This window comes from Centruroides vittatus, unplaced genomic scaffold, assembly GCF_030686945.1.
Source record: "Centruroides vittatus isolate TY-2023 unplaced genomic scaffold, ASM3068694v2 contig_318, whole genome shotgun sequence".
Taxonomy (NCBI): domain Eukaryota; kingdom Metazoa; phylum Arthropoda; class Arachnida; order Scorpiones; family Buthidae; genus Centruroides; species Centruroides vittatus.
In genome coordinates, this window is record NW_027122045.1 from 348231 (window position 1) to 368958 (window position 20728).

The 20728-nt window shown below is 31.2% G+C and overlaps 2 protein-coding genes across 3 annotated transcripts; one reads left to right on the forward strand and one right to left on the reverse strand.

Moving 5' to 3' along the window:
- Positions 1–1763: 1763 nt before the first annotated feature.
- On the reverse strand, positions 1764–11668 carry LOC136973499 (nose resistant to fluoxetine protein 6-like). Its single transcript, XM_067268227.1, has 15 exons — positions 11385–11668; positions 9465–9706; positions 9281–9401; positions 8911–8998; positions 7849–7943; positions 6915–7088; positions 6146–6239; positions 5892–5978; positions 5648–5810; positions 5493–5572; positions 4609–4728; positions 4032–4155; positions 3622–3808; positions 2948–3090; positions 1764–2109 (listed from the first exon to the last, which is right to left on the reverse strand). Exons 1-15 carry the CDS (start codon positions 11638–11640, stop codon positions 1909–1911), a joined length of 2175 nt encoding a protein of 724 aa, XP_067124328.1. The 5' UTR covers positions 11641–11668; the 3' UTR covers positions 1764–1908.
- A 2128-nt stretch (positions 11669–13796) lies between these two features.
- LOC136973500 (cysteine-rich secretory protein LCCL domain-containing 2-like) lies at positions 13797–17632 on the forward strand. Of its 2 annotated transcripts, XM_067268228.1 has the most exons (6): positions 13797–14129; positions 15914–16129; positions 16211–16305; positions 17166–17251; positions 17332–17379; positions 17444–17632. In XM_067268228.1, exons 1-6 carry the CDS (start codon positions 13863–13865, stop codon positions 17518–17520), a joined length of 789 nt encoding a protein of 262 aa, XP_067124329.1. In that variant the 5' UTR covers positions 13797–13862; the 3' UTR covers positions 17521–17632. The 2 variants fall into 2 exon arrangements, with proteins under 2 accessions (XP_067124329.1, XP_067124330.1); XM_067268229.1 differs by lacking the exon at positions 17444–17632 and having other exon boundaries at positions 17166–17246.
- The last annotated feature ends 3096 nt before the right edge of the window (positions 17633–20728 follow it).

The following is a 20728-nucleotide window of genomic DNA, read 5'->3' on the forward strand; positions in this document are numbered from 1 at the left end:
TTGATATCTTGAATATTTTAAGGCAAACTGTGAAAAAGAAAAATAGATACAATCTGATAATTTTTTATTCGTTTGAAAAAATATTTAACACTCGTATTTATATTTTATTGAACACAAAATAAAGATAATAAAGTTTCATTACATATTTACATTTAGCTAAAAATTCGATCTCTTGTACAAAATTGTAAAGATGTTGTAAAAGCCGATGAAAGTTAAATGGTGTATTTTTACTATTTCAGTTAATTAAAGTACTTGTATGATGTACTGAGTGCGGAAGAATTTATTTTGTATTTTAATTACTAACAGCTCGTGTAATATTCTTTGAATAAGCGTATAATGAGTTATGAGATTTGATGATATCGTGATGTCAAAATTTGGAAATGCGGGTCACTAATAACGCATGTTCTTTTCTGTATTTAATATTCTTGCATTTATAATAGCTTGTTTGGGATTATGCATATTTTAATCCTGTACTTATTTTATGAAATAGGTTTATATATATGAATCGAAACATTTCTTGGCGTGTGGTTTGTCCAAGTACGTAAGAATGTCAAAAAAATATTTTAAAAATTAAAAATCTTAAGAAACAAAGTCGTGTTTTTGTTATGTCTAACAGCCAGGAACAATGTTTCTTTGCAAGAATAGTTCGTTTCTGCGAAGAAAAACTGCTTTGTTTCTGGTAGTTAGACATCAGAGAAAAGAAGACGTTCATTTTTTCAAACTTTCTTTCCAGAAGTTTCTAGAAAACAACTGGTATCTAAAGTTTATCTAGAACAGAAAGACTTAGAAAACACTTTTCAGATTATATTGTGAGAATCTGAAGACATAAAACAAGATCTTTTTTTAGAATGGGAAGATTTCTTTAAACCTTATTTAATAATTTATTAAATTTATATTTTTCGGTGAGATACAAAACATGCAATTTTACATTTTCGTGGGAAATGGATAGAAAAGGGAAATGACACCTCCTTTCAGTCTATCAACTTCGCGTGGCGAGATCTTGCACGACGTTGATTCCATCACACGGTAAAAAAAAACTTGACCCCTGATTGAAGGAGATTAGGGGATAAAAGAGGTAAACACTCCAATTTCAAGGCACTCTCTTTTCGAAGCTCTGGTGCCAAGCCCTCGTCCAAAGGGATCCTCTTCTGAGATCATCCTCTAGCAATGATTGTCGATTGTTGCTGCAACGTCCAAATATACCGGCTCCGAAGAAATTTGACTGTTCATAAGAGGCATTGTCACTCAATGTAAACTCTCTCTCTCTCTCTGTCAAATAGAGGTGTAATTAGATATTTTATCGGCATAGATAAAATTCAACCTCTTTCTATTTAACCTCCAATTTATTTTTATTCATTAAACTTTTGTTATTTGTTAACTTTACTTCAATTTGGAATTATTTTCATGTCGGTCACTCTATCGACGGATTCACCACTCTACCACTCGATCGTATGTCTACAGATATTTATAATCGCGAATTAAGACGCGTATTCTATCTTAAGTGGTTTCAAAAGCTTGATGGCAAAAAGATCTAACGATCTTGGAGACAAACCCTACTTATTAATAGAATTCACAGCCATCCACTGACAAAGTGAGCAAATGTTTTGTTTCATAGACTTTTACGTCTCTCAGCTTTCCTACTTAGTTTATTATTACAGTAAAATTTAAAATCCTGTGTAACCGTGGCCATTAAATATGGACATTAGACTCGATGGAGCACAAAAACTTTCATTTTTGTGCAGCAATCTTCATATGAAAGCCACTTAATGTTTACGAAAATTTTTACTTTAATTCTTGTTTGATTTTATATACAGTACATATTTACGACTTTTACATGTAGTTGAACGCAGATTCATCGATAGTTTGGGTGCATTTAATCTCTTGATTCCTCAAATATCCGTACATTTCTTACATTGTGTTACGAATTGGTAATTGCTGTGTTCTTAATGTTTCCATTTTTGCATCTTCATCGTTACAATGAATATTCCTTTTGGAATTTTTTAATAAAACTATTTTGAATACAATAAATGTGAACGGAATTTGTAAAAAGATGTAGCAGAAAACCGATGCAATTACGGAGAGTAGCATCACTAATAGGAACGTCATCCACTGGAAAACATATAAATTTATATTAATCATACACACGTACAGTATAATAAATTGTATAAATTAAATATGCTCGGTTTGCTTAAAATTCTATAAGAAAATAAATGCACATTTAAAAGACACAAGCTAAACAGTAATTAAATACATTAATTAATGTTTCGCTCCCGAATGCTCCATTGTGGGCCTGGATGAACCCACAACAAAGTTGTTTAGCCTGAAACTGCGGCCACTGAAAAGATCTAAAAAGGCCTTAGTTAGTGACCACAGTTTCAGACTAAACAACTTTCGCTTTTATTTAGGAATAAGAAAACGTATACAAACCCAGGGAAAATTGAACAAGTGAAAAAAAATTTACATCTCGCTTACAGCAAATGAATTTAAAACTATTTGAGGATTTGGCTATTTTAATGATTAAACTGTAATAATGCATTGCTTAATTAGAGGAATATTAATATGATTCATTACTGTATATTAGGCTTGTATTGCAGAGTATTTCCATATAGTATACACGGGTGTGTGGGTTTACTGTAGATCAGTTAAAATGTACAGTAGCTCAATGTTTACTTTATGTATAAATCCGGACCTGTTCGCGTTAACCTCTTCTGTCAGTTATTTAATGATGTCGATTGGATAATTCAAACAACGTCATTTAAAAAGAACATCGTATAAAATTGCATATTTTTTAAACATAACCACCGATGTTTTAACAATATTTCTAATTAAATTTTACTTGTTTATAACTTTAAAGAATAATTATTTTTCACGTTATGTATATTAAAAATTCTTCAAATATTTTATTTTTGCAGATTTCATTAAAAAATTTTTAGTAAAATTTTATTACCAAATTTATTTCCATAAATGGTTGTGGGCTCCTAAATTCCCCGAAAAGATAAAGAATAAACACTGGATGCAAAAGATAAATCCATAATGTTAGACGATCCATTACGACGAAGAATTCCAAGGACAGGAACTTATTCACCACACCTACAATAGTATCAAAATATTACGTTTACATAAAAAATACTTGAAAATATAATTTTTCTTATTAAATACGAATAATTTCACTATTCAGAAAACAATGGCGGTATTTTACAGACGGGCATTTTCTTCACGTTTTGCCTTATACAGTCAGCACAACACGAGTGATCCTTTACCGAAATCCCGGAGAGATTGAACAATTGAAGTACGTAAACTGTATCTTTTGGGTACCCAATAGGAAGTCACGTGAAATTAAATCCGGGAATTGGAGGTCACTGAAATAGGCGGTTTTTAGCATCTGCAGCACATCCAACAAATAAACAATGGCATTTTCACTGCTATAGCATAAATATTTAGATCGGCTCACAAGTAATCATCGGCGTTTTATATCGAAATTTGACTGTGCCTAAAATGCTAGAACTTCATTTCTTTTCTGTCACTTTAATGTACTATACATTAACATTTTCTACTATTTTCGGTTAAAACTTAAATGTAAAATTATCAATGCTACATACAGCTGAATCCATGAGTACTTACCTCCATATCCTGATAAGCAAGCAACACATATCCAAGCTGTTGCAACTATCCACGCAATCGGAGAAAGAATCTGATGTGCAAAAATAATTGATTCATTTGGAGAAGCGACAGTTCTATAATTATGCAAACCGAAGAAGATCAATCCCATCAAACCAGTTGTCGTAATCCAACACGAAACAACAATCATCTGTAAAAGTATTGTAAATATCGATTTTTAAATTCGAATTTCAAGTTCATGATACATTTATTTAAAGTTATAACGCAAAACCTTAATTAATTAGATAAAATTTTGCTATTACAGTCGAATTGCCTCCTCCAACAAGTGATGAGGAAGATAAGGAGATACTGAACCAATTCTGGGGAATCTGGAATCGAATCCAAACAAGCAACCCCCAGAATATTTAATTTACCTTTCGGAGATTTACTTGTTTCTTTTTGGATAAACTGTATCCTATTAATAAGCCCAAGCAGTAAGAACTGAGATGTGTGAAGTATGGTTTTTCATAGATATGGAGGAAAAGATTTTCAAGTTTTCTGGAAAAATATTAACATTAGAAAGCTATTTTTACATAAAGAATATTGAATTATCAAAAAAAAATGTCAGATAATTATAGAATATAGTAAATTCATTTTATAAATGACATCAATCACAATTACTTCAACTAAATTAACTAATTATCTGCTTTCTTTCATAGAAAATTCTTTCACGTATGCATTGCAATTGTCTTCAGTTATAGTGGATCCATTCTAGACAAACTGAATCCATGCAATAAAAATATAGTGTAGTGGATACTTCGTGCCCCACCCTTGATCATACAGCAGCCCTATTGTGGAGATGGCCGAATTTACAATGGGCTTGCCAAAAATTAATTAGCATGCAAATATTTGCATTATTAATGTAACCCTGGTGAAGAATTGATGCCTTTATTTCATAAAATATACATATTTGATTAAATTCAATAAAGGTATTTTAGACAAAATACATACTCAAGATTTATTGACAAACTGACGATCGTAACATATTTCGTAATTAGAGACTGGCAGACGTGTGATATGACTCCTGCAACGATCAGAATACATAATATTGCACTTCCTAATTTTGGCCACCTGAAAAACAATTTAGCATTTACTAAATTCAAATTGAATTTTAATCATAAATTTAATATAGAGCATCTTCCACAAAAGTTATGTAATGTATTGCATACATAATAAATAACTGTAATTTAAAAGTAAAGTATATATATATATATATATATATATATATAACATAATATACAGGGTCGTCCAAAAAGAATGCTACCATTTTTGAAGTATTATAATTATGCTAATTATTATTCGAGAACGTTGAAATGCACACTGAAAAACTGCCCAAGTTTCTCACTGCCCATTACAATTTCATAACGTGTGCATCGCGTGCCGTACGTCACACAACCAACCGATAATTAAATTCTTCCTACGCTCACTACAGCATGAAGACGAAGAACTATAAATAGCCTATAAAAACTTGCTAGTTCACATCGAACATTCCCATTAGTGGCCGGGTGAATGAAAACACTAAATACAGGTCGTGGGTTCATGCCTGATCAACGGGTTGTCACATGGAGTTACCCGGGTATTCCTCACATTTTTAATACCTAAGGGGGACTAGTTTACCATAAAATGTCCTCCTGGGAGGCATCTCCCATTGGTTAATCGCCCATGAAACCAAATCAGTCAGTTCGAAAATCCAACCAAACCCTCCCATGTTTTAACAGAATTTACAACTTTTTCAATTTTAAAAAATTTTATATATTAAGAATTAATTAACGAATAAAATAAACATGGAACTGTCAAAAGAGGAAAAGAAATTATAAAGATATTTTCACTCTTACCTGTCGTGGATATACAATAAAGGAACAGTGATTATAGTCAACTGCATCAACGCATTAACGAACCATAAATGTATGAAAAACTGAAATAAATGAATAAATTTATGAATTTATTTTAATCAAGTTTTAATTGAGAAGAAAAATGTACAGAAATTTACATCTAGAGGCACGTTGTATAAGTTCTGAATATGAAGAATGTACTTCCACCAGTGCACTTCTGCACTTTCTGCTTCTCGATATACCAGATCCCAATGAGGTCCTTCGCCAGCAAGTGGCAAAATAATGAAGAATGCCAATACGCAGAGCAAAGGAAAAGTCAACCTTTAGTGCAGAATTCATTAAATTTAAATAAAATTATTAAATAAATACAAATGAAGAGAATCTTTATATATTTAATTTAACCTGAGGTATCTCTTGATGAAAAACATGAAATAGTTCAATGTGGAGTTTTCTCCTTCGTTTCTTCGTAGGTAGAATGTTAAGAATCCGCTGTTACAATTAAAGTAATAAAATAAATAATTAGAACTATCAGACATAAATTGGCATAAAGCAGTTTAAAAACAATAAACACAAAATTAATTTTAAAAAGTTTAAAAAGTTTTAAAACATTTTATATTATATAAGATAAAATATAAAGAAAAAAATGATGTATTTACCTCAGAAAGAAGAACGTTTCAATCAAAGACATTCCTTGAGATGCAATTTCTACAGGAACATCATCAGAAATATTCACTATGTTGAATAACTTTCCTAAATTTTACATTATAAATAATTAATTATTCTTGAGAATTTCAATAATTTTCTTAATTAAAACCGTAAAAATCATTTGATTCTCGTTTATGGTAAGGAACCCGTAGAAAAATTCAATATATTTACGATGTGTCTGACTTATAAAACCATATAAGATGATATCGTAAATTACAATATTTTAACAAAAATGTTAGACATATTTTTTCTTTTAATTCTTTTAAAACTCTTTTCACTCTATGACACTCGTACAGTCGTTTTAAATCACACTAATTATATGTTTTAGCCAGGCAGTGACGTGTTATCCTATGGTCAATTGCCTGGGGATACCAAAAGCATGGAACCACGACCCGATCTTTTATAAATTCTCTACTGTAGTAAGAATATTAAAATTTCAATTTGGGTATATATAAAGAACCAAGAGTGCCGGTGAAATGCAGGGCAGAACTAAACTGCCCATTAAAAACTTCCCGGGAATATTTCGACAATCCGGTTTCCCCCCATAAATTAGGTCAAATTCTTTCTGGATATAAACGCGAACTTTACGTAAGAAATTGTTTAATTATTTCGTATACAATTACGCATTTATTAGTATGTAAATAAAAATAAAATGTTAGTATATAACCAAGTTAATTCCTTAAAAGATATCAGTTTGACTTCACGTTTCGTCTGTCTTACCTGTTGTCGTGTATACCAATCCCGAATGTATAAGTATATGAACAAATACAACAACACACACAAGAAGGAATTTCGTTCCGCAAAAGAATCTCGTTCTTCCACTGAAGTCGGCACTAAAAAGCTTTCCAGTTGATTTACATATCGAAACTGAAACTAAATTCTGTAGAAAATTGCCTAAAAACCAAACCATATTTTCAGATATGAATAATAATTACAAATTTAAATTTTTACAAACTTATTACAAATATACTTTGTAAGCGACTTTATCGTTTAATTAACCAGAAATACTATGGCTAATCTGTCAAGTTATTCAGTGTTTACATATGATACTGTATGACACTGTAAAAAATATGAAACTGTACACTGTAGAGTAAGCACAGTAGAATTTCAAATTGTGGGTATTAACTATTCTTCTTAAGGAACTTCTCAACATTTATAAGAACCACCATTAAAGAATTTCATAAATGTCATTGACTCTCTGCAGGAGATGCTTTATATAAATTTAATAATAGAATTTTTGTGAAATAATTTACTGGACATTAAAAGGAAAAGTGCAAAGACTGCTCACAAAGGAGATGAAGATGTTACAGTAGGTGAAAGATGCACACATTAGAAGCCGAGGAGTGGCAGCAACAGAAGAAAAGTTCATAGAAAGCAGGTTAAGATGGTATTGTTATGTGGTAGGAACTCGAGTCAACACCCGTTAGAAGAGAGGAAAAGCTTAAAATTGATGGAACTAGGTCATTCGTGTAAAAACATGGTAGACAGTATTAGGACATGTGACACTACTGCAATAAGGCATCTGTGGCAAAAGACAAGAGTGGAAAACTAAAACAGAAAGGCCTGACTCAAGATAAACGAGAAAGGAAAATAAAAGGTTTAAAATTAACTAATACATTTTATAATAATGCAACAATATTAATTATGTTCTTACCCTTATCGCAAGGAGAATTCATTACTTTAATTTTCAACACAGTTTCGAGAATTGTTCCAATAATAACCCACGTGATAAAGATGCTAAATGCAATTCTGAAAATACGAAAGATTTTAAATTGTAATAAATATTATATGTTTGAATATCACTTTTTCGAAATTAAGTGCAAATTTTCAACTAGCGATTCGAAATTTATTACTAAAAAATTGATCAAAAGTAAAATAGTTTAATAATTTCAACATTTGTCAAGATCAATTACTAAACTATTACAAAAAAATTATGAAATGTTGGATTATGTTATATAATATAGATATGGCGATCGGTCAAAAAATAACCCCCCCCCCCAAGAATTTTACATTTTTGGGCTTACGACATTTTGAAACGTCGTGAAAAGCAAAAAAATTCAAGGGTAATTTCTGTATGTATGGAAGTTAATGTGTGTGGCACAATACCTTGTTTGAAGCTTAATAACTCCTCTGTTTTTAGTCGAAAATTTCTGAAGTTTATTTGGAAGGTTTGTGTATTAGAGAAATTGATGGTATTAAATTTTGATGGATAAAGGTCGACGAGATAGGGAGATAAAGGGAACCGTGTGTCGTATCTCCAGTACTCAATGACGATTTTACTCGTTATTAGTATTTACAATGTTTTTATAAAACCCGTCCCTACTCTCAAAATTTAACTTTTTGCCATTTTATAATAATTAATTATATAAAAAGTTTTTAATAATAAAATATCATAACAGATGGCGTAACACACGTAGTTTTAAACTTTGCAGGGAAAGTTAAGCAACTCATTGGATTTTTTTAAATTTATGTCTCTACAACTGCTGCTTGGGTGTGAATATCACAATGCAAACTGATTGCAAACTTCTTTCATATAATTTAAAATCATCACATCATTGTAAGATTAAATTGTAAATACTTTATCTGTAATTCTACATCATTAATTACATATTTATTCGTGCATTTATTTTCGTAGAATTTATAATAAATAAATGCTATATAAAATAGTATATTGTATTATAATTTTTAATAAGAATAAATCATTTTAAGAACTTACATGCAAATTATTTGAGCCGTAGAAAGTGTAATCTTCTCGTCTTTGACTTTGCAGTACTTTACGTTCGCTAAGTAAGGATCTTCGAATGCTACAATAGTTAATCACACGTGTTATTAATCCAGTCTCCAGTGCATTGATATCATACAACATATCAGTGCATATGTATTGTATAACAATACAGCTTTATTAAATAGATATTGATGCTAAATTTTCGTTTCTCATATTCATTTGTAATGGCAAATATGAATATGTTTTCTCTTCTTTTAGTACTTATATTCATATTTTCGTATAAAATATCATTAGTATAAGCAGAAAATTCATACTAGTCAGAGAATTATGTAACAGTATTCAATGTATTATCATAACTTACCCCATTGTAAGATATTTTCTAAATCTTCTCGACTGCATGTACTAGGGATGCATAAATCCAAACGAAATGTTGGCTTTTTATAACTTAGGAGTTCATACAGTTGATTTATTGGATACGGTTTCTATAATATAAAAACATATAGTAATATGCCTGTATAATTTGACATTACGATATAGATACTTACTATAACATTTTCGAATAATCGAATGACTTTTCTATTGTAAGCTTCTTTTGGTAAATCCTTAAATTTATATGAATTAAATCCGAACTTTACAACACAAAATCTCCCATAAATTGTGAGTATTTTTCGATTAGAATTCCTTTTTTCGTTATCTTCAACTTTGATATTTAAGCATTGGTCGTAATCTCCGTGTAACCATGTTTTTCCACTAAAAATCCCTGATGCTTTTCCTGCAGAATCGAGCACTAAAAAAATTCGTGTTAAAACATATTATAGTAATTTATATTCAGTTTTATTAATTATTAATTACATATTTTAGACAATAGAAAACAAATTAATAATCATGTTTTTTTTGTTTTGCACACACAAAGTTAATTAATTAATAAGTAATTTCTTTGAAAAACTGCTTCGTTAGATTATTAATTAATAGAATTACTTAAAATAAAGTATGTTATTTAATAATTAAATTTTAATTGAATAGAAATTAGGTAATAAATTTTAAATACAATACCGTGTAGGCTGTAATGGCGTACACGGAATTTCTAGAATGAAAATAACATTTTTACATTACAGTTGCATGGTGTCCAGGAAAATTTGAATTAGGCGCCCCATGTACTTCATGCATTTATCTTCAGAGAAATGTTTTGAGAAATATTTTCTCATAAAACATTGTCTTGGGGCCTCCTGTTGATGGAGGCCCAAGTAATTGCCCTTCTTGCCCATAGGATAACTCACCACTGATAGTGAGAGATAAATGTGCCACAGGACGTCTTAAACGGAAGCCACTCTTCAGTAGACTGTTCTAAACAGTTCTCGTGCAGCAGTGACAGCGGGTGCCACTGCTGCTCGAATTTCCGTGGTGGCAGCCGGCATATGTCCCAATCATCACTTCCTCTAGTGGCTCGGAAGAGTTCGGACCCCGTTTTCTGGTAGAAGTGCCTTCACTGCACCATTGCTGCCAACAGTTGCACACAGTGGACCCGTCTCTACCCATTCTTTCCGCGCTTTTACGAAATAAAAATCTACCCCCACGTGGCCTCGTTCAAACTGGATTAATTGCTAATATGCACTTCGTTGTTGCCTTTCAGGTATTCTGTACATTGCATTTAAAGTAACCACAGCATTCCACAGTGAAACTAACAATTATAAACACATTTACACTCGTCTATTAGAAACTTCTAATTTGCATTTACTGCGGCATTCTACACGCATCCTGCGAGTTGTGCCCTTGAAATCGGTATCAATAAATCGTAAATAAATATTCTTTATAATTTTCGTTCACCTCCTTCTTTCTGTTGGGATTCCATTATGTATGATTCAGAAGTCTGATTCAATTATGAGTCAGTTATAAAATTAATAGTTTGTCTACAAGATATCATTACAAATCTCCAGATTTTTTAATTAAACCAATTAAGAATATGCAGGACTTTCCCCAATCTCCACTCCCTAACAATAACCACATAACATCTAAAACTAGTGCAGGATTTGAATTATTTTACTTTTTATATTATATTTTTAATTAAAATAATATAATTCTTATTAAAATATATTTATATATAAAATTATATAAATAATTATATACTGATATATATTTAAGTTTAAAACATATCTATGATTTTAAGTAATGAGGTTTTTTAAATAGTGATGTAAATTTCCTCATAATACATGTAAATTTATATATTTAAATCAAAGTTTATTTCTTAAAAGATTTATAAGTAATTACTTAAATTATTAAACTTTTACTTATTTTATTTTCTATTCTTGAATTTAAGTGTTTAATCATTCTTCTTCTTAATGAAGAGTTCATGATCATCCCGCAAGATGATCATTAGCTAATTCTTTATTAAGGAAGAGGTCTATGATTAATTTACAATATTTACATCAATTAATTTACAATAGAATTTCACAAAAAAAAATACTTACAGCCAAATGTCCACCCCCGAAATTGCCTTAAATCTGCTAAGAATCTCATACCAGTTTTCATACAGGAGGAAGATACATTTACTTCTTCAGATATCTTCAACATGTAAGGAAGACTGAATTGAGAGATATATTTTGCTAAATTTTGGAAACTATTCTCTATTTTATCTATTACCCGGACAATTTGATCCGTATTTGAAATTTCAGTTCGATTCTCAGAAAATATATCTTCAGTTACACACTTTCTTACGGGTGCCATTAAAATTGAGAAGTAGAAAAATGGGATAAATTTCAGAAACATGTCTCCGGAGCAGAATTTGCTTTGCAGCGATCGAGGACGAAAGACTGAAATGAGATAAATCATGCAAAAAGTTCTTATATAACGATCGTTTTATTTGTGGTTTGTAGCATTGCTCAACAAGTGAGTAACTGCAACCGGATGAAAGGTAAATTCCACGTTCTGATCCATCGTCACTTTCAAACATAATTATAATTATAAATACTATATTTATGAATTTTTTTAATGTAAAATTTTGATTTTTATCTTAGAATTCAAACTAAATTATGCTGGCATTTTTACGATTTAAATCTTTCTGAACACCCGTGGTAAAGCGAAGCGTTTTAATTCCACAAGAGCAATGTTTCGAGTTGAAATGATGTTCTTAAAATTAATAGTTTTTAACCGTAAAGTAAAGTTAAAGCACATTATATGCGACATTTCATACGATCGAGATAAAAAATTTGTAACGGTTATAAAAAAAAAATACGGGTTCTTTAACCTGAAGTTGTAAAGTAGTATCTTCTACAATACAAATGAAGTATATTTTAAAAGTTGTGCTGACATATTCGAACTGTCCTGCATAGTATCTCGCTTAATTTATTTAAAATAAATGTATTGACATTACATGAAAATGAGATCAATTGAATCATTAACAGTTGAGTCATTAACAGAGTTTTTTAAATGACTCAACTGTTACAGACTGTTATAAATGATAACAATCTTGGCGGAGGTGGTTAAAGCGCTCTAGAATCAAATTCAGGCCAATACTCCAGGAAATTTTCAAGGTGGTGACTTTGATACGCGGAGCACCCCTCACCACCCTTATGCCTTCATTGTAGGGTTGGGCGAACCCACGATAAGTACGGAAAATAATGCCCATTTAGTGATTAAAGGACTGAAGTATATATATATATATACACTTGAACTATAACAATGATCTTAGTGTTGGGTGGAAAATAAGTGTCTCTCGAACCCTTCTCGATAATTTATTCCTGTATTTTATAAGATTAGTTATGTATTTTATATATTAAATCTTAAGTTATAACGTAGTTTATATATATTATGTCACCCTTTGAATGAGAAACACATGAATGAAGCTGACCTTGATGATATTTTTCTTACTACGTGAAGTAAAAAAACAGGTTTAATTAATTGTGACACAATACTCCTGACATGTTTTATAATTAAACGGGAAACTGCTAATTTTTACAAATATATAAATTATTTTAAAATATATTCTATTATTTAAACACTTTTTGTAGAAGCAACTCAAAATGCATTGATTATTATTAAGAACCATTGATCGAACACTTTAGACAGATTAATACAGGTTGAAGGTATAATCTTATTGTAAAAACTTGTTAACATTTATAAAGATTAATTACTTTTCTGATTAAAAGTAAAGATACTGAACACATTTATCGATAAGGATGAATTTTAAAAAGGGAAATCGTGACAGGAAAACATATAATATAATGACATCAATTTACTGATAACATCCTAACGAATAAATGTTCTTGTCTTTTACGTGATCTTTCCGTGTAAACCTGTCTTACGTAAGCATTAAACAATGTTAACATCTAAAGTATAAATTATACATGTATTTAGTGTAACAGAATCGGCGATCGGTCGAAAATGACCCCCAAGCTTTTTACATTTTTAGACTTTGAAACGTCGTGAAATGCAAAAAATATCAGGGAACTTTTTGTATGTATGGATGTTATTGTATGGAGAGCACGATTTTGTTCACCGTCTTTGAATCTTAATAACTCCCGTACTTTTCGTCAAAATTTTCTGAAATTTTGCACGGAGATTTGCTTATTACGGAGATTTATTCTACTAAATGTTGGTGGCTGAAGGTCGACGGGGTGGAGAGATAAAGTGGAGAGAGTAAAGGTACGTCTATACTACATATAAAAATATTCATGAATAATCATCCTGCTTCTATGGTTTCCATATCTGGTCTCGACTTTCATCTAACAACGATCTATAAATTCCCACTGTCGTAATATAAATATAAAGCGAACTACATTCATAACACATCGAACTTTAAAATACTTTTAAATTTTCAAATTGTTCGATGAATTTTAAACAGAAAAGTAACTTCTATTGCATTTCGAATTTTTTTTATTGTAAGATTTTTCATCACTTAAAAACTTGTTGCTAGAAGTTTCACTTATTTATTCTTTATTTAATTATTAATGGGAGAAACAAAAAGGATCTCTTATTGTTGGAATTTAATCTTTATATTCGTAGCCAAAGTATTCTGCATCGTTTCGAGTGATGACAGTTTAATTGAAAACCTAAAATATGATAATATACAGAAAACAATGTATAGAGACATATCAAAAAGACAAGATAAGATAGAATATAGTGGATTTACTAAACAACAAGAAAACGAAATCTTGAAGTTGCATAATGAATACAGAAGTAAGACCATTCCCCCCGCAGCTGATATGTATGAACTGGTAAGTAATGTTAATTCTTTTTATCTCTGTGTCCTTACTGTTTTACATTTCTGTGTATATATTGTCTAGTTGGTCCTTGTTTATCAATAAGACATATTATACTGATGTAGTTTCTGATTAGCAAAGACAGATCTTAATCAAAAGTCATAAAAAATCAGGTAAAACAAAAACTTTTCTTTTGACTAAGATCTCTGCTAATCAGAAACTACACCAGTATAATAAGTCTTATTAATAAACAAGGTGCAAGTAGACAATATATACACAGAAATGGTAAGTAATGTTACTTCATACATATAAATTTAACTTGTAACATAAACGTATACTTGCATAAAAATTTTCAACTCGAATCAGTACTACAGTATCAGTACAGTAATAATACAGTATTCGATTTCAATACAAATATTTCCATGTTATAAAAACTGCGTTAAAATTTAAATTCCTGCATCAAATAATATCACGTGTACAATAATACATCTTATAGAATAGAATTAAGTTATTCTATAAGTACAAAGCATTATCGCAAATCATTCCTTGCATATACATACATGTTAACAGTAATATGTATTCAAACATCTAATATTCTAGTGTTTCGTATCCGTATAAAGATGAATAAAAATTTCGATTTTATGATGAATTCTTCGAACCGAAAAATGAATATACTTTAAGTATATTAACCCCCCTTTTACCTACCTTGTTTTTAATTTACTTGAGTGACGCTCTATAATCTATTAATGAAATTGAACTATTGTTAAACTAAGGTGACTAGGGAGCGAGTTACGTTCTGGAGTATATGAAAGATAATGGGATGTATTCAGTGACTAAACATCCCTCTTGAGAAAGATTTATTGTTTTCTTTAATGAAGAATTAGAAACTTCGTGACTTTCGAATATAAACATGACTATCCTTATTTATGGCACCACACGTAGTCACAAAAATTCGTAAAATTGACGACGACAGTTTCAGTTATTCCATAAACAAAAACAATTCCAATAATCTGGACAACAATGTAGGAAGGTACTAAAAACTAAGTGTTCTAGGGTTAACAATGGAGAAACAGATGTATTTGTAGAATTTAATTAAATGCAAATGCTAAATCAATGCAAACTTGCTGTGATTTAACTAATTTTCCAGTAAATAGAGTAAAGTATGCTGGAAATTATTGTTCCAAAATGTGTGCATAAATTTGATTAGATTGATGGGATAAGTAAACGTAATAAGTGACGATCTGTCAAGAGGTGGATTCCTCCTGGGAAGACCTTCAATGGAAACTGGTACTTAAGAAAACCACGTGGCCACTGGTACTTAGTCAGGAGGACTGCGACCACCTACTGGTGTTCAGCATAAATTGTATTGCAGTTAAATAGTAAAAAGAAGATTTAATAATCGAGATATTGTAAAAATTATAGAATAATATTAACTTTTTTACATCATGATTAACTGACAGAATTCTGCTGTTGCAGATTCTTTCACAGAAGAATCAGTTTCAATCCGTTTCGGAATTCTGGAAATCACTAAAATTTCGTGTTTGGGTTACTAATCATTGCTCATAAATTTTGTTAATTCAGTTATTTATTTATTAATCACTGTTATGCCAAAATTGAGATTGATCACACCCTGCATAGTTTTAGCTGCTTTGCATAAAAACCAAGTTAAATTTCACTATAAAATTTCGTTTGCTTACTTATAAAGTTCTGCATAACGACGGTTTTTCAGCAATCTACGTCATAAAATCGAACGTATAATAAATGTATTGTATTAAATCATTATAAAACAATTGTTGTAGAAATGGAGTGAAGAACTTGTCAAACTGGCTAAAGATTGGGCCGAAAAGTGTCTTTTAATGCAAGGTCCTAGAAAATGTCTACCAATGATAAGTCAGAATATATATAATGGCATGGAAGGATATAAAGAAGCTTTCAGTGATTGGTATGATGAAGTAAGAGGATATAGTTATGAATATAATGTCTGTCGAAGTCCACCGTGTTTACACTATAAAACAGTAAGAAATAAACATCTTACGTAAATATTCATTTCTATGAGGTTAAATTTAACATGAATGCATAAAATTATTTTTATACAGATGATATGGGCTACAATATTTGCCGTCGGATGTTCAACAGCTGATTGCATTGATTCTAAAAACAGTACCATGATTGTTTGTAATTACTATCCTAAGTAAGTCTGCCAATTTTATATGTTAAAAAAATCTTGAAATTACATAAAAATATTCATTTCTTATTATATTTTTCAATGATTTTATAATTAAATTTCGTGTACGACTATGTATTGCGGTTTCCTTTCCTTTAATATTAGTGTTATAATTATCAAATTACATCTAGGATTAAAATTTCTCAATAGTAGTATCGACTGATAGTAATAAACGTACCCATATTCAATGCTATCTACAGAAATATTTAGCGGTACAAATGCAATTAACTTTGTTCTATTGTAATTAAATGTTTATTAAACGAATGTTGCAGAAATAGAGTGAAAAACTTGCCAAATTGGTTAAAGATTGGGCCGAAAAATGTCTTTTACAGTGATATTTCTGGTACGCGGGAGCCATCTCTGCCAAACAAATTAGTACTATAACTTTCCACTGTGACACTTTTGGCGCTGCAAGCAACAAAAATGCAGCTTCATTTGAGGAGGCTATTAAAAAAGATTTATCGAAGACAGGTCATCAATTGTCAAATTGGCGGTGGCATTAGGGTCTTATACAAATAAAATGTGTATTGCTTGCAGTGCCAAAAGTGCCGCAGTGGTTAGTTTTTCTACTAACGTTTTTTATGTAGATGTCCTGAAATGTCACCATACCGTATGTAATCACATCTGGATAGCTAAATTTCTCTGTAGAGAGAGTTTAATAGGGGTACTTAAAAATTCATAGAAATCTAACGAATTCGATTTTCAAAATTCTGAACCGAATGATTCAAAGAAGTTAACAAAAATGGAATTCATTTAAAAATTAATGTTATAATTAATCAATTTAAGTAATAACGTTCTATTTTATGTCGGAGTTTTTTCTCTGTTAGAGGGAATTGGAAAGGAAAGCCATACGAGGAAGGAAACAGATGCTCCAAATGTCTATCAGTTTGTTCTTCGTCCGGTGCATTGTGCGGTTTGTATAATTTATTTAAAGATATTCTATCAGAAACTTAACTATGATTACGGTGAATCTACTGTATTTTCATTTTCTAGACAGCATCAGTAGAATAATACCAAATGGAATATTTGATTCCTGTAGTAGTAAGTATCGAAAAACTCGCAGAAATTCTGTGCAATTCTGTTAACTTTTAAAAATTAATTCCAGCTGGTTCCAGATATCTTAATGATATCCTGACAATATTCATCATTACTACAGGATACATACTTGCGATATTAATGTAATAGCTTCGTACTATGCTGCTATATGTTAAAAATTTAAATTTTCTTAATTGTTTGTATAAATTAATACAGAAGGTTCAATTAAAGAATAGAGAACATAACCAAGAATTTTTCATTTCGTAGCATTATTAAAGGCATCCGAATATAATTGACAGGTTTAAATTAATAAATTTATTTACAGTTGTTAACTTTAACTAGAGATGGCGGCCTAATCATTCCTTTTGCCAAATTACTTAGTATTTACTTAGACTTAATAGCCCAATAAAGGAATCTGGCTGTTCAGAAATTTTTAATTATTAAAATACAGTATTACATTAAAATCTAGTTTTTTACGGGTAAAATGTATTAATTTTATATATGAAAAATCTAGTCACTTTAGGCATGTCCGTGTTGAACAGGTTTTAGTATTTTTTGTTTTTCTTTATAAACTGCCTCAGATAAATGTCACACAGTTACATTTATTTTTTTATTATTTTTTTTTTAATAGTAAAATGACTATGTCATACGAAGGAACTTTTACTGCTAAGTTTAATCCAAATCGATTTCAACTAAAGATGGGAGTAATTTACTGTAATTAATTTTTCCGTTAATGATACCCTAGGTATACAAAATGGCGGCTCGTCTCCGATCTCAGCAATCAGAAGACAGGGAACAGTGGGGATGCACGTTCTAACCTAACCTAACCTATTCTAATAAATTACCATAATTATTAGCAACCAAATTATTAGAATAGGTTAGGTTAGGTTAGAACGTGCGTCCCACCTGTTCCCTGTCTTCTGATTGCTGGGATCGGAGACGAGCCGCCATTTTGTATATCTAGGGTAACATTAATCAATTTTTCTTTCTTAGAATTATTTGAAAACATTATAAATTCATTCAGGGAAAAAACATCATTATTTATTATTACTTTATTCACAAAAGTAGGAGTTAATTTTCGCATAGATTAGTGTGACAAACATTATACTTTAATAATTAAAAATAGTTTAATGACAATTTTTTTTTATCAGAAAGTTGTTAAATTGTTTTTATTTGTTTAGTAGTTTATTGTAATCATAAACTTATTTAAATGTATAAGAATATCCAATTTACATACATCATTATATTAATTTATCACTAAATGACAAGTACCCGAAACGAACCGTTTCATATGAAATGAACTGTGTTATAAGTTTGCTTACTTAGCTGCTTTTTATTTAGAAGGCAAGCATCCATAAGATTAAAAGAAATGTACAGATTAGTCAATTTAAATATAAATTTTACAAATATAAAAAAATATTTAAGCCTTTTGTGAACAATAAGAACTACGAAAATGATTAATCCAAACTGGTGTGCCAAATATGGGTCGACTGAGTAGAGTGACAATGGTCCAAAATGTCCAGAATAAGTCACCTATGAAAAGATCGGATTTTACTAAATCGGACTTAAACTCAGGTATAGAGTAGCAATCAAATTCTTCCTTCTTCGAACATACAGCTTTCTCACAGCTACACACATTAATAATTCTTTCTGCTCTGTATTAAGAGATCCTTATTCCATGTCTATCATAGGATTGGCCATGCGCTGAATAAGGTGGCAGGTAGGGACCTTTGATCCCGATCTATCCGGGGCAGACCATCACCTTACGAAATTCCTGGGGGTTGTTCGCTCAGATTCGAACCCGGGCACCCAGAGCGAAAAGCTGACACCTTAACTACATTGACCCATGTCTGTCTAACCATTAATGACAAGTATTCAATTATTTTTTAGTTAATTACACAACTATAAATTCGTATAACAGTATCAATAATAAGTTTTAGGTCAGTAATTCAGGAATTTTAATTTTAAAATGTAAGTAGATTAAAATAAAGGCAAATTCGTCAGCTTGCCACTTTAGGATCTAATTCGGGAAGAGAACCCCATGTATTTTTGTGAGTGCTCTGTCCCGGATCTTCGGTCCTTGTGCCTCTTCACACGGTGACTCACTCCTTTATGGACCTGGCCAAATACGCAGTAGGCCTTTTTTGATGCTTTTTGCCATGTGGGTATTTTTTTAACTCTTTCCGCCCTGTGGGCACTAACTAAGAGGACCTCTTTTTGCAAGCCATTATGGGTTCGGCCAGGCCCACAATGGGGCGACCGGGTGGTGAGGGACGGGGCCCGACATATCTGAACGGACCACCCCCCGAAAAATTCCTGTGGATTTTCGACCCGTCGGGATTCGAACTCGGGTCCCCCAGAGCTGTAGGCTGCCACCTTGACCGCTCGGCCATCCGGCCTCAGCCCTGTTGGTATTTAGTGCCGACAGTGCAGGCAGAGAACCCACAGAACCCACAGAGAAAGTCTATCGCGGATTCAGCCAGGCCCGTAATGGGCGAATCTGGGTAGTGAAGGATTGGGCATGACATATCCGGGACGGACCACACCTCAAAAATTCTTGAGGTTTTCGTCCCGTCCGGATTTTTCCCGGATCTCCCAGAGCAGTAGGTTGACATCATTTGTAAGTTCTTAACTGCTACAGCCATCCGTCTCTACACACAGAACAAAAAGAAACAAGAGATAAACATTTTTATTCCTTAGAGCTTGTTCCTAAATACACTTTTTCTTTCACTCAATACTCTACATGCGATGAAATGAAAATGTGCCTAAGAATATTCAGAAAACTAAAATACCAAAGTGAAAGACCAAAAATTTATAAGTATAATTTAAGAAACTAGAAAGAATACGATACAAAAAGCATGTTTAAAGCGTAGAAAAGTACTCTTGAATTGGGAAAATTTCACGTCTCTAGTTTACAAAGTTGAAATACGTTATTTTGAAAAGTGGGAAGTCTGCAATGTGTTCAAGACATTAACATTTTAAATAAATTACTTATTGTTAAATACATTTGTGTTTTCTATTTGATATCCATTATTTCATTTTATTTAACGTCCGGGTAGTTTTGGAATATCTGGAATTTTTGGAAGTTCGGGAGGTTGTAGACCCTCTAAACCTTTCCTCTCGATGCATACAATTGTTAATCCTAAATCATTTTCAGCCAGTTTAATTCCCTTTATAGCGTGCCTTTCCTCGCAATTTACATATTCGCCAGAGACACTACCATCTTTCATTCCTTCGGAATCACTTTTCAAGCTATCTAATTCTTGGCAATCCACTTGTAATTCTCTTATAGTAAATTTACCATCTTTATTTTTAACGAAACAAATCTCCATACCTTCAAATATAAGAATAAATA